This window comes from Orbicella franksi, chromosome 3 (assembly GCF_964199315.1).
Source record: "Orbicella franksi chromosome 3, jaOrbFran1.1, whole genome shotgun sequence".
Lineage (NCBI taxonomy): Eukaryota > Metazoa > Cnidaria > Anthozoa > Scleractinia > Merulinidae > Orbicella > Orbicella franksi.
The window spans coordinates 7,312,542-7,328,028 of NC_138147.1; the positions used below are offsets into that span (position 1 = coordinate 7,312,542).

The 15,487-nt window shown below is 40.3% G+C and overlaps 2 protein-coding genes across 2 annotated transcripts; both read left to right on the forward strand.

The window, feature by feature from the left end:
- Positions 1-1,460: 1,460 nt before the first annotated feature.
- On the forward strand, positions 1,461-3,998 carry LOC145480999 (uncharacterized). Its single transcript, XM_081459356.1, has one exon. The coding sequence runs from the start codon at positions 2,914-2,916 to the stop codon at positions 3,856-3,858; it is 945 nt and encodes a 314-aa protein (XP_081315482.1). The 5' UTR covers positions 1,461-2,913; the 3' UTR covers positions 3,859-3,998.
- A 1,236-nt stretch (positions 3,999-5,234) lies between these two features.
- LOC145481011 (uncharacterized) lies at positions 5,235-8,529 on the forward strand. Its single transcript, XM_081459377.1, has one exon. The coding sequence runs from the start codon at positions 5,249-5,251 to the stop codon at positions 6,728-6,730; it is 1,482 nt and encodes a 493-aa protein (XP_081315503.1). The 5' UTR covers positions 5,235-5,248; the 3' UTR covers positions 6,731-8,529.
- The last annotated feature ends 6,958 nt before the right edge of the window (positions 8,530-15,487 follow it).

The window sequence follows — 15,487 nt, forward strand, 5'->3', positions numbered from 1 at the left end:
GGTCTGGCCGTGACAACGCCTAGCCCGTTGACTACGGCGACGCCGAGGATGACGCCTCGTAGTTGATGATAAATAATTCTTCCCTAACTACCATCAACTGTCAAGAACTATCATGCGTGGTCAAACGAGAAAAACTGTCATCGACTATCATGGAGAATTTGAACAAGCTCAAAGTCAATGATAGTTATTGTTGATGATAGTCGATAATAGTGCATGACAATGGGTGGTCAAGCGGAAACGCGCGCTCTATATATCATTGGCCATTTATCAAAAATCATGCGTCGTTTGACCCAGGCTTAATGGAGCTCCCTCACGGTTTGAGCACCAAAAGTTCAGCCTCAATTGTTCAAGTTCGTCGCGTTTGTAATCCAGTAAATCTTCGCCATCCTTAACCATGCTAGTTTTCTTTATGATACATTATTGTCTCTTTGGTGCTTTTTTGTCCTAGTAAACTACTATCTTCAGGTTATGTTCAATAATTAGAGATTATTTTGTACGTGACCAAAATAACTCAAAATAACGGAGCTCCTTTAAAGCTCAGTCCAGGCACCAGATTTCAGTTCCCAAGGATGGACGGTATGACGTCATCAATGGTCAGATTACCCAGTGGAAAACGTTTAGAGTCTATTATTTACCAGTATAATAGAACGGAACGGAATGAATTCGCCTTTAGTCTGATTAGTTAAATCGCAAACTGCAATCTTGATTTTTTTTGTTTTGATTGTATTTTTCCGTGTGGCAAATGTATATATTGAAAAGGGCTTACTTTCAACGTAGAGCATACGAAGTTGCTTACAATAAATTAGTGCGATCTACAAAGCAGTGAGTTTCTGATCGCTCATGTATTGATCAATTTCAATGGTAAAAGGTGGTTTAAAAACCGGTTTAAAATACTTTAATAAAAATTATTATTCTGTAACAGATATGGCCTTATTGTGCGGCACTGCTGTAATGACAAAGTTTATAATCCATCAAGTATTTTCGCTCGCGCGCGATTGGTCTAAACTCGTCACGTGACTGAATATTCCTGAATTTTCAAAACTGCGCGTGTTGCGAAAAATACTTGGAGGATAATAAACACAATGGCCTCTATTTGCTGCGAAAATATGCTAGGATATTTGTCCTTGGACATTATCTGCTCCTCAAAGCTCACATTTTTCCGAGAGCGTAGCTCGAGGAACTGACTGTTCGTTTCCGCGCCAGATGTTTATATAACCGACCCACATGAATCAGTGAAAATACCTTGTTTATACATTATGATAGTTTACGCTAGTACTATTAATTTAGTTCCTCTGAGCTCTACATACTAGGCATTCGGTCTGTCCACAAAATATCTGGACACAACATTGCCCTGTAGGAATCGGTACATCTTCAGCACTGTTGAGCCTCTTTGTGACATTCGAGGGTTGTACTGCTTCATTTGGTATTTCAATGTTTCAACATGCTAGAAGTCAGTTTGAGTTGACTAATCAGTTCCAGCATGAGCGTTAAATGAAGCCGGCTTGTTGAACACGGCATTGCTCTGGATGAATTTGTAGATCGTCCTTCCAACACTTGAGCCTCTTTGTGACATGTGTGGGTTGTACTGCTTCATTTGGTATTTCAATGTTTCAACATACTAGAAAGCATGCAGTCTGAGTTGACCAATGAGATCGAGCATGAGCTTGAATTGCCGCCTTGTTGGACACGACATTGCTCTGGATGAATCTGTACATCTTCCTTCCAGCACCGTTGGGCTTCTTTGTGACATGCGTGGGCTACACTGCTCCAAGCATTTCTTTTTTCAATGTTCGAACATGCTAGGAGGCAGTTTGAGTTGACTGATGTTCTAGCATGAGCGCCTTTGTTGCTGTTATTTCGCTGGACGAAGATCGCGAACTAATGAGGTGGATATCCGTCTGACCTCGTTGCTATCCTTTGGACACGCGTGAACTCGTAAAAATTTAGAATGTGCTTTGGAAATGAAGTATTACTTTGACTTTACAGTATGAACGAATCGAAACGCTGGAAAATAGCCAGCGCGAGAATTGGAAATAAGGACAAATGCAAGCACGGAGCGCGTCAGCGTGCCGTTAGGCCGACAGGAAGGATAACACACCTACCTTTTTCCTCTGCTGTGAACAGTCCTGGCTACTCTGATAATTCTTATCTCCAATCACGACTACTGTAGGTCCGATTACTGAAGAACTTATCAAACACAAACTGAATAACAAGAACACAGGGTTCAAAGGTAACCCAAGGTCAATGTATTGTTGCGCAACTAATTCTTCTGCAACTTTATTACTGATAATAATCTCATATAAAATTGGAGTAAGAACGTCTGCGTCACCAATATCCTCAGGTGTTTTTTAATTATTACTTCAGTTTGTTAATGTTACAAGAGAACTGCTACATAGAAAGAGAACGTGTTCTTCACACCGTACACGTGGTCCGCCCTAAGTTCCTCTCCGCCACGCGAGCGAGTGTGTTTTGTTGATGCTGCAGCAAGTTCCTCTCCGCCATGCGAGCGAGTGTGTTTTATATATTGATGCTGCGTTCCAGTTGGATAAAAAGCAGCTCGACGATGAATTATTGTCTATTGACGGCAGCAGGTCAGATTAACAATTTATGCAAAACATCTCGCTACACTTGTGATTCAAACCGTTACACTTGGCCAAGAACCTTTCAAACGTCGACGCACGCAACACTCGCGCCAATGTGATCGACAATCATACAAAAGATCCTGCATGATTAATTATGTTCTGATCACAACCAAACGTCACATAAGTAATTACACACTTCACTCCAATATATGCACCGTCGGGTCTATTTCCTGGTGGCAGTTGGGCGGCTGACTGGAACACACAGAATAACTCGATTACCAAATGTAAGTCGACGGAATAACTTGTTACTTAGCTAAGAAATTTGCAAGCAATGTCAGCTAATCGGAATACACTTCACCGACGCAGTCTTCCCGTTACTAGTCAGGAACATTCTCAAGTTATAGCACATAGGGAACGACTACAAGAAGGAGACGGCAGTCTAAATAAAGATCAGCGTATTTCAAGCTTGGGAAGTTTTGATCATGAAAGCGACAGAAAGTACCTACTACCAAGTGTTGTTCTGCATCACAGAAACGAAGATACAGGTCGCTTAGAGGCACAAATTGCGGCAGAACAAGATGAAGCTCCTCCTCAGTGTTTGCCTGACGACATAACCCGGAAAAAAATGGAGGCAATGAAGATAGATCGTTACCAAGGGAAGCTACCGAAATTGAAGCCGGCAAACAAGCCAAATTATGGCATGTCTTATCAGGCTGGAAAAAAAGAGGCGACCAGGATTCCGAGGAAACGTGGCCGCAGCTTTAGTTGTTCAGCTTTAGTTGTTGACGAAACCAAACAATCTGTAAAGCTGCCTAACATATTTGAAACGCAAATGCCCAGCGCTAGACATTGCGTGTCAGCCAGCTACGCTGACATCAAGCATGTGCAGTATGCTAGCGACGGTATGAATAGATCAACTTTGAAAAAGCGCCGTAACCAGCGTTGCATTGGAATACAAGATACATTGCTTGATAAGGATCTACGATTGAGAGTCAAGGAATTCCTGCAAAAGCCACAACCGAAAGCTAGCACTCCAAGTCTTCGAACAAAGAAAATTCCCGATATTCAGCTCGAGGGGAAAGAAAAAAGGATTCATTATGACAGTAGCCTAAGGGAGCAGTTTAAAGGTGTTCCTATTAACACTAACTCATGTCCACTGATGAGTCATTTCAAGGACAGAAAATGGTACTATCAAGACAAAACTGGAAAATGTCGCTATCTGAGAGTTCCAGAATCGCCAGTCCCTCCTGTTTCGTTCGTATTCACTGAAGACTAGAACAGAATCAATTTTTATTATTAATTACTTTTTTTTTCAATGGTAACGATTTCAGTATTGGCTAGCTCAACTGCAAATTGACGTGTCTCCGTTATATACTGATGATATATCATCAGTTTAGTATAAATCTATCAGCGTTTTATCGTGTATGCCGTTCTCTGATTGGTTACGCTACTCACTATCTATTCTGCTGTAGATGGTGAGTAGCCTAGCAGTGTGCGGTTCCTAACAAACTGGCGATCGCATCCGTCTTTACGTTTTCGAAGTGTCTGTGAAGAGGATTTATATAGAGTTTTGAACGACTGGTAGATGATACCAAAATCTCGTTTCTCGCTCTCGATTTCTATGCGTGATCAGTTGACGAGGGCTCCACCCTCATCAACTATCACGCGATATAAATATCTCGAGCTAATATTGCTTACTTTGCTCAAACGATCTCAAATTACGACTCTGACGTCATCTATACATCTATAATCTACTAGTTACTCTGTAAATCTGGGCAAACTTTCGAGCAATTTGTGAATTGTCTCGCACTGGATTTAAGCGAATAACTGAATTTGTCACGTCTTTGGTAGACAACTTGCAAGAAACGTTGCTTTAGACTCTTAATACCACTTGGGCAGAGCATCAAAACTTTAATTTTGTTTAAAATATGTACAGCTTATTTTTAGATCATCAACGCTCGGCTGCTACCCGTACCACGAAACGAAAGCAATGCGACAAGTGTTATTATGACTTGCTGCAAATGAAATTTGTTCTTCAACTTGCTGTTGCAACAAAACTGCGAGACATCTTACATACAACGCCATGTTCATCCAAAGAAATCCGCCGTATCTGTTGTTTATTCTGTTTATTTTATAAATAGAACTGAAATGTAGATATTTTTGTTACAAACACGAACAGATCCTGATCTATGGCGGCACTTGGTTAGTCCACATTTTATTTCTGAACAATATATCGACCAATATTTTTAATAATGATGTTGTTCTGTTTCAGCTCCGTTCCGTTTTCGCACGAATGAGTTTGTTTTGGTTCTCAGTTGGGATAAACAGGAAACGTTATATTCGCTGTAATAATGGAAATATATCTAAACCTTTCATGATGCTAATAAAAATATGTATCAACGAATCACGACCGTAAGAATACTTTGCATTGCAGTACCAGTTTTCGTTCATTTGTTTTCGACCATATTTTTGTCAGAATAATTTAAAAGTCCTTGCTTATAGCGTGACTTTTTTTCCGTTTTGTGGTCACAAGTCATTTCCTCTGTTGTTTTGATAAATACGAGGTCACATGGTTCAATTTCCTATTCTTTGGACCTTCACTTGAAGTCTAAATTAACGATTATTCCCTACAAATGCTTGCGGCAAGCGCTTTGTTTTCTCGCGATATGAACAAAGAAAGAAATCGTCGATTTTCTGTAGAACAAACGAAGTTGCCGACAACGAAAACGAGAACGTTTAATATCGTTGCGGAACATGATTCAAGTCCAGATCATTTGTTGTTTGTTGACCGATTTAATTTGCAAACACGATCTACAGAAGACAAGGTCAGGGACGGAGAACAGCCATCAAAAGGACTGACAGTGGACCTCAATGACGAGGCAGTCACTTCACTCGACCAAGAAGTGTGCCGCCCGGAATTCTCGCACTTCTCTGAGGAAAACAAGAAAGCATCTGAGCCGATAACAAAACAGCCTCAAGCTTTCTTCGTCAAAAGATCAGATCAAAGTCCCCGCGGTGATATTGGCAGATGCGTAAAAAGGCATCGGTCGCCTCAAGAAAGCAGTTTGGCAAAACAGAGCCAATTTGATACCAATCCGTCTTCAATTTCTGGCCGGCGGATGTCATCCCCTGGAAAACTTCTGAACATTCCTTCAAACAAGCAAAATTCTGCCTCTACAAGGATCGTAACGGCATTCGAAAGGAAAACAAACCGGTTTATCACGCAAGTAAATCACTCATTGCACGCCAAAAAGGAATCACGCGATGGTTTGCCACAAATTACCACCTCTCTCGAAACACTGACAACAGAAGAGTATTCCAAACGAAGCAAATCTTCAGAAGACGTGCGTAAAGATGGGAAAAAGACGAGTGAATGGTCGTCACAAAGTTTCTGTTCAGACAAGTCGACAGATCGAAGTCAAAGACTTCTTGAATCTAAGATAATTCCGGAAAGCCGTCTGACCCCACCGAGAACTTTGGTAACCGAAGAGGCTTCTGAGATTCTGAGCGAGAAGCTGAGCAAAACCAAGATAATCGTACAATCCAGTAGACTTGATGATGCTAAAGCAAAAAATACCTCTATTGCAGGACCTGCCGATTTCCAGATTGATAGTGATGACTTACCAGGGAAAACGAAAGTCAAGGAAAACAAGCGCATTAACGATAGAAAGATCTCTCTTGAATATCCCCGTGCCTCTTCTACCAGCGAAAGAATGAAACGGCACCAATCAAAGAAGGTGTCAATGAGCGCTCAGATGAAGGTAGATCACAGACCGAGGAGAAAAACTCCTTTTCGGATGGATGGCACGACTGCCAGTGGTCAGCAGGATTCAGCTACGAACCCGGAACATGATTTAGACCTGAAAGTCAAGGATTTCTTGCGAAAGCACCAGCCAAAGGCAAGTCCAAGAACGTTGAAAGTGAAAGCGGTCAAGAAAAAAGCCGCTTTCCCTCCGAGCAAATTACGCGAACGAAGAAGCCAAGAAAGAATCACTGTTAACACAGATACATGTCCCAGTACCAATCTTGTGAATCAGGATCGATCCTGGTATTATCAAGATAGGAGAGGCAAATGTCGGTATCTGAGAGTTCCTGAATCACCTACTCCACCCATAGAATGGGTGTTTCAAAGAACATCGTCCCCTTGAGTTCTCAAAGCGATCATCTCATGTATGTTTTCACTATATTATTTTCTTCTAACATTTACATGGTTTAATTGCTGCGGAGCGAGCGTAGCGAGCGAGCAACAACATAATCAGGATTTAAGAAGAATATATAGAAGGGGGTACGAATTCTCGAATTCATCACTTTTTACCAGAATGCATTGCAGTTAACCAGACTGCACTGCGCCACTTTTACTGGAGTGCATTGCGCCACGAACAACACGAGGATGTCATACTCGTCGAGCCGTCGTCCTTTTTCGCGTGGATTCCACTGAGAAAGTTTGCTCTGATTTACCTGTAAAGCGATGTGAAGGAGATCGTGCTTGACTTTCACAACTCTTGCTATGCAGAATGTGAAAGTTTGTAAATCTGGACGATTAATTGTGACATCTTAATCTTAGTATGTAATTTCTTAGCGGTCTCTCCTCCTTCGCCGAATTCTTAAATGAAGAGAAATCGTCGTTACTAAAGCCTGTAGAATAATTAAAACAAACGAAAACCGTGGAACACGCTGATTTCATAAATGCTGCAATCTATTCCTTTTCATCGAAACATGAATTTAAAGTCTTTCACTTCACTTCACTTCACAGCTAAAGCTTGAGCATTTTCACACATCGCGATGAACACGTTCTCGACACAGTCTGTCAAGTTCTAGAGATATTTAATGCGTACCAGTGCAGAATTTATAAGTTAGATTTCTGCTCCTACAATTTCCACATCTTTCGATTTTCGCGATCTGGTAAAGGGGAGGCTGATGTGTATCGTTTTATGTCCAAACATACTTCAGATCACAATGTGCTTTTTTGTCTCGATCCTTTGTCACACCTCGCCATCGATGCGTCATCATGCATGAAGTTGATGCATACAAGGACAGATTTTAAGTGACACCACGATTTGACACTACTTTGAGAAATAACAGTTAATTTAAGTCTTGAAACGCGCAGATAGATGAATCACGGCGTTAAATATGTCACTATCAACAGAATGTGCCGCAGCATTACTATCTTTTAGATACCCTAGTATCTACAATATATTGTTAATTGTTTGTCGAAGTTTGTTGATAAATCTGCTTTCTACTTCGAAGTTTCAGACAATTATAACATTGACTGACTGACTCCATTCATGAACAGTGTTCCTCGCACGCTAACACGGGTTGCCTTAATTGTTCTCCCTTTAAATTGAAACACTCTGTCGGCGAGTTTCTCATTTGCTAATTCGCAATGTCTTTTGCACCTGGACAACAAAACAGGCTTTAGGTAAAAATAATGTTTTGCAGTTCTCTTATTCCATTTAGGGCGGGTCCTCGTTGTTTGAATATGTTTTCAGTTACACGTAAAGGCGAAACCGGAATTTCGAGACTGTGCAAGTGAGTGATTTTGTGCCTTAGATCTGTACGGGTCCGCAAATGATCCCGTACCGCAAATGGTCCCCAGATTGGACCGCAAATGATCCCGGACCGGAAATGATCCCCGATAGGGACCGCAAATGATCCCGACTAAAAAATAACGAATGGCATAGGTGGTATAGTGTGGATAGGGAATTGGCGTACATGAATACCGATGTTTTTATTAAAGCCATCTCATAATCATAATGGCTTACAACTTGCTTTTTTCATACTTTCGACTAAATTTTGTTGCTAACTACGATGTTATGAATATCACCACTCAATCATCAAAACACGACTTGGCTTGCATTTCTTTGTAGTTCTCAGTAAAATTATGATCAGTACAACATACGCTACATATCCTCCTTTGTTAAACACTGATATTTCGGTGTTATTGTTAAATCACATTTTATCAGCCATTAACGCCACTCGTCTAAAGTTTTAAACTAAATCTAATCGTGAAGCAACTATTAGGAGACGCCGTCACCTGAGTAGACCCACAAGCCTACAACGCTTCATCATGACTCTGTATTAAAACACCTTAGTGTGTAGGCACTGGAAATTTGAACAAATTTATTTTGTAATTTTTCCTTGGTGGTATTTTGGCTTTAATTCCTCGGAAATGACTACTTGAGTATTCTAAGAAGCCAAAATTCCAAGCTATAGTTATGAAGTTCAGCTTCATGACCAAGCAAGGCCGAGGCTTGCGCTTCGTTTTGACAAGTTAGCCGTTTGATAGATGTTTGATACTATCACCACCGGAATTTCGAGAATGTCTACGAGTATGTGTTTTTCTAAGACTTCTAATTCAATAGATCGTCTTCACGTGACGTGTTTTTATCCTCATCAGGCATAAGAGGCGGTATATTTATATCTGTTTACAATTAGCGTGCTTCGTTTGGAAACCAGAGCATTTTGAATTTCAGGGTTATGGAGGTCGCGTGACACAAGGTTACGATCGAGTTTGTTGAAAAATATATACTTATCTCATGATTTTGAGCCTTTTTAGAAGTTAGAGCATTATGAAAAGTGCTTATGTAAATGCCTGTTTGTTTAGTACTGATAATCAGTCGCCTGGAAAGCCAAAGTAAGTTCCAGATGTTTATACTATATTCCGGCCGCTATATTGGTGTACCACGGATGTATACCAACATGGCGGCCTTTTTTTACTGGGCTCTGTAAATTTCCGGGAAACATTTACGACGAATAACTGATGTTTGGGGAAACGCACAGGCCTAAAACTTGGCGGAGTGTCTTATCTAGTTACCTTCTATAACGTACATCACAATTTCTTAGCTTTTTCCATTGGTTGGTTTTCGATTGTTTTTTTTTTTTTTTTTCTTATTGCGTGACAGTGAAACCGATCTGAATCGTTCGAAGAACAAAACAGCACCTGTGGAATATTTTTTTGTAAAATGATAAAACGTGTTTTTTAGTTCATAATTTTTGTACATGTTCTCACCTTCCTCTGATATAAATCCATGCCACTCCTTATTTTTTGACCGGGATCATTTGCGGTCCAATATGGGGATCATTTCCGGTCCGGGATCATCAGCGGTCCAATTTGGGGATCATTTGCGGTCCGGGATCATTTGCGGTCCTGGGATCATTTGCAGACCCGTACAGATCCTTCAAAACTTTTGAAACAAACCTTGATAAATCGCGTGCAAAAAGGGGAAAATAGCATATACATAGACTATTATTTTTTCGCAATTATTAATTAGCTGAAATCACTTTGGAAAGACAAAAAAATTATGTCTGTCGGTTATGAATAACAAAAGCATTACAGTAAAGAACAACGTCAACCAAATTGCAACTCACTACAATCAAATAAGAATTTCGAAACGTATACTGACCTTAATAGCTCTTTCCAAACGTCACATCTTTTGTGGTCGTGGTGGCTCTCCACATAGGGCCCAAAATGGCGTTAACTTCGAAATCATATAATAAATTGTCAAGAAGAGGTCTGATCTTAACTCTTTCTATATCTGTCGCTCCATAGCTCCTTTTTCTGTCCCTTCGAAAGTAGTTCCACGTCTCGGTACTCTTTCAAAAATGTCATTTAAAGCGGTGGATATTTTACCCATTGCACCAGATTCTCGCCGACCATGTGATTCCCGCTACACAATGACCCACTTTTCGCGCGTGCTTCTCGAAGACCCACCGATCCCTTTTAAGCTTTGAGTGACCGTATTAACGGGATAGGCTCAAATCTCATGACTGATGTAGATTGGGTGACTTCTTGAACAACTATATCACAAGCTCACTCCTACACAACTTTTATTTAAAAAGTATCCCGAATGCAGATATAATTATACAAAAAAAAATTGAAACTTCAAATCATTTTATAAAATAGGAATAACGGAAAGATGAACATAACTGGTTTGAGTGCACGTGGCCGTATAAACGGAGTAAAATTATAAAGGATTATACAGGTTGGGATTTCAGAATGTGGCCGTTGGCCGCATTAACGGGGTGGCCTCATTAACGTGGTTTTGTTATTTAAAAAAATGTGTAAGCGTTTCGCCAGTACAAAAAAGTGGTCGTGATAACGGGGTGACTGTATTAACGAGGTGACCGTTAGGCGGGGTTCCACTATACCAATTGAACTGCAACACATACAACCTAACAAGGCCCACTAACAACTGAGGGTCGAGCGAAAAGAGCTGAACATTCTTTGACGCCTTTTTCCCCCCTTTAATAACTATAGTATTTTACTATTTTCATTACCTTAGTCTCAACACTATATTCGTATTTCACACTTTGGTACTTCAAGCGAGCGCAGCGAACGAGTGAGATATTGTTTTTGCCACTAGAACATAAAATTCATATCTTTGAGCCAACGTGTAATGTTCTTTTTATTGATAGAGAGTTTAAGCATGACGTTTACGGCAGGCGGTAAACGGCAAAGATTACCTCTGTATTTGTGTTCTCTTACCTAAATCACACAAAATCACCTCAAATAAAAATATTTTCACTCTACTGTATAGACATCTGAAGACAGATGGCAAAAGTTTCATTTTTGCTGTTTGCCGTTTGACGTAACGTCATTCTCAATCTCTCTATTATTTGACAAAAACTGCAGAAGAAAATCGAAATTAAAGCACAACCTTTATGTTAACTGCAGCTTGGCGACTGGAGTATCTTGAATACCTCTCCTTTGGTTTTCTTTGAAGAAACTCAGATTGAATAGTTAGGCCACATGAAGTTTCATCATCATTTTGGCATTTTTGGCATTTTCCTGCTCCTTAGTGAACGATTTTATGTCGTCTTCAGTGATTTTAACTTCCCTATCGCTCGCCATCTTTCAACCGGCAACCGGTGTTTGGCACTTTGGCGCAGTATGGCAGCCATGCAATACAATGGCGCGAAATGACGTCATTGATATCTTTACTAGTGAGGATATGGAAAATTTGCCATTGCGGTCCCGGATGTCAATTCGCATGAATTTTACGAGTGGTGTTTTTTCCAGTAAAATTCTCCTGTCTATATAATAAAATGGAATATTATTCTAAGCCATACGTATACGTTCTTCCATTAAGAGTAATAATTATGCGTAAAGGTAATCACTTGTACTTGGTGCTGCGATGATAATATTACCCTCTAATATTACGTAAAATAATCGGATAGCTTGACTTTCTTAGCATAGCATATAATTCGTGATGAAGATATTGCCTTATTTGGTATTCTATATATACTCACTGATACTGCAGCAATGGGAAAATATCCCGGGCTATTCATGCCTCGAATATGCAGTCGTGACGCCGGCTATGGAGTATTCAAAAAGGTTTACGGTTACAATTTGGCCGTTTTGACGGTTGACGGTTTCATTTTAGGTCATTTGACGATTGACAGTTAATTCTTAGGAATGACGTTTATAACACGAAATTAAAAGACAAATTTGGCTGTATTTTTTTATAAAAGGATGCAATTTTGCCCATATTTGATTAATCTAATTAATCCTACAATTTCTGCATTAAAAATTTGATTTGACTGGTCTCAAAATAGGTGACTAATTAGCGTAATTACTTCGCCTTTGTTACCGCTGGACGTATTAATCGCCTGCTCAAGCACTCCATGTAAATGTTCATGAATTGACTAGTATCGACTACAAACAACATGGCGGCCCAGTCGATTCAAAATATTGATTCTTTTTTCGATTCTCGCTCTGGTAAGAGTCATACAAGGAGCAAGAAGTCACTTGTTCACCGACCAAGTGAACAGTACAGAATTCTGGTGTCACAGACTTTACGAATATAATTGCATAAACAAATGGTAAATGTTAAATGGCAAACGACTTTTGTCTCGCAGAATTGCCGTGCAGTAACGGGAATTTCTTGTCACTGGTCTGGTAAATGCCTTATAGTTGATTGAAAATTAAATAGAAAAGATAACAATAACTCTCATACAGGTTGCTTCAGGGTAATTGTCGCTTTCTATATGAGAAAACAAATCTTCTGAGTACCACACCCTGTACTCCTGACCAGCGGTCACCTCCAGAGGAACAGAAAATGTAAACAGCAGTTCAGGAGAATTTGAAGTGAAACCAGAAAGCGTGTAATAAGCTTGTTCATGATGATTCTCCGGGAAAACAACGCTGTTTTGGTCATCGGTGATGAGGATGTATAGATAGCTGGAGTCATCACAGCCCCACTTGCTAGTATCATGACGAGTACAACCCACTTTACCAGAAATGTACACCAACTTTAAAGCGCTGATCTTACCCGCCATGGGTGTAAAGAACTTGCCAGGTTGATTATCTTTTGTGCCCATGCAAACCTCAACTGGTATTTCTACAGACCATGTTTCTGTAATAAGAGAGCAGCAGGACGGAATTATTTCGTGAAAATGTACGCCAAGAAAACAAACAAAAAGACTGAAAAAAGTGTTTGTTTACTTCTTTATAAATTAGAATATAGTAAACGCAACTAAGGTGCCGTGCGATGTGAGTAGATAGAGCAAACTAAAACCATAACGTAGTAGCCAGCACTCTTTGCCTCTCGGGCAGGCGGCTTCCCTTTAATAGTTAGAGGCGTGCAAGATTGCACTTGGTACGCGTTTCGCTGCCTAATCACCAGGCACCGCGCTCCCTGTTTCCCGCTCTTTGTCGAGTGATGCACGGCGACGGTGCCTGAAGATAAGGCAACGGAACAATGTTGAGTCAATGCTGTTTACCTTGTCACATTTTTTGCTTTAAAGATTACTTGATAGTCTATTAACAATAAAAATTTAGTGTCTACTTCGACACTGGAAAACATCGACGGAGGTCTTGCTAAATGCCTCTCGGCCAGGAAACGTGAGCAAACAATAAAAAAAAAAAACAGCTCCGTAATGTCTTGCAACCTTACCAAATTGATCTTTATTAAATTAAACAGGTATGTGGCGAAGAAGGACAAGAGATTCGAGATTGAGACTTGATGGGTCAAATCAGGTTTCAGCAGTCTAAATAAATCTAAGTATTTACCGGTCAGAAACTACCAAACGGGATATACGCGCTCGGGGACACAGTAAGTATATTATACTTCGTCAACAACTTAAATGTAATTTCAGTCCTAAAACGTATAAACACCAAGCAGACTTGAAGGTTTTAGTGGAGACAAGAGAATCTAATGGACACGCTAATGAAATTGCGGGTACATGTTGAATGCATTTGTGAGCAGGACTGCATGTTTCATAGACTACGAGTACTCCCGGGTCCTTCGCTTATTCCGTCGAGCGAGACCGTAAATTAACAGCAAGGAAAAAATGGCCACGTGAAATCCTGGGTGCGAGAAGCTTCTTGCCCCCAGGATTTCGCGTGGCCATTTTCTTCCTCTCGGGCCGTTATTGCTGTCATCATCACTGAAATAGTTGAAGAATAAAAATCACTCGTTGTTAAGTTGTTGTGCATACCTGGTTCCCAGTCCATGTCTCTGTGAACGCAATTCACTTCTCTTATGAAAGATGTTGCGGCAGAATATGTAGCTGCATAATTTAACTCGCACTCAAGTTTATTCCACCAGAAGTTGCAGCTTCTGCACTGAGGGTCCTCGTCACACTTCAAAACACACGCAACAAAATTGGAAGCATTTAGCGTCTTGTAAGTGTGATTCACAAGAGCAGATCCCCATGTCATTTTCTCCTTTCTGCATGTTGCTTCGTTCACAGAAAAGTTGGCCATGAAGAATAAAAGCGCTAGAGCCAAACATGGCTTCAAGCCGCAAATTTGAAATGGCTGAAATAGGACGCGTGAAGTATATTGTTAAAATGTTAACAAAAGTATTTATTTACCCTCCTTCACAGTGGTGATTATTGAGGGCATTCAGATTAAAAATTAATTACATCTACGTACGATGTTGGCTAATTGAAGAACGCCTAAAATACAATCATGAGGACGGTAAAGTTGTGCTTTCTTCGGGTATTTTCTCAAAAATTAAGAAATCAGAAATCTCGAAACAGAAAGCCAATTCTTCAGCGTACCCAAACTAAATTAAACGAAATGGTGCGCGCGATATCTTAAGTCGTCCTTATCGTCTATTGCCTTGGTTTCTGGCATTTCAGACGCGTATTCGATAGCCGCTCCTAATAAATTACAGACTATTTGATAGACTCTATAGTGTAAAATTCCAATTCAGCTTTCACGTTGTCAATGATTATTTTTGGTCTTTTTTGTTTTTCTTCTTCAACAGCTTTATCGCATCAAAATTTTGAACATTTAAGGTAGCTCTGACCCCTCTCCACGCGCACGGAATTGTTTTAAACTTTGCAAAAAGTTGTATCTTATCATGTCAATTACAATTCCACAATAAAATTTTAATGTTCATCGCTCTTATTTTTGATAAGAACTTTAAGGGTGTTTTTTTTTTTTTTTAACAGGTCATACTATTGCTACACCCAAACACTCAAGCTGACCATTGTTCGGTCCCTTATGAGTACTTGTTTATCACGGCCAAACGAGAGATGAAGTCCCAAAGCGTTGGCAAGAGTTGAAAATCCACTACCACACGAATGTGGCCAAACGAAGATGACAGTACAAATTACGCAATACTTGAGGGAAAGTAGGCTGCGAAACAACCGTCCTTCGTCGCTCCCCACCCCGAGTGCCGAAATGCGAAACGCCACTCTGGGCAGGAAGCGAAGAAGGACGGCTGTTTTCGTAGGCCCGAAGAAACGAAACCTTTCCTCAATTCTCCGGAAGGTTTAAACAGGTACATGTTCGATGAAAGTAGCTGACGTCGACTAGAGCAGGCTGGATTCAGACACAAACGAGAATGGCTGGTGTAACTATTGGATTCTTAAGACATTCTCTTTAATCTTTCAAACTATTCGGTACACTTTCTTCGGTCCAACTCCCGGACCGTCTCATTCTTTCTCATCTT

Bases quoted from the DNA above. Each gene is read 5' to 3' on its own strand.
- LOC145480999 (XM_081459356.1), top strand. From the start codon at position 2,914: ATGTCAGCTAATCGGAATACACTTCACCGACGCAGTCTTCCCGTTACT.
- LOC145481011 (XM_081459377.1), top strand. From the start codon at position 5,249: ATGAACAAAGAAAGAAATCGTCGATTTTCTGTAGAACAAACGAAGTTG.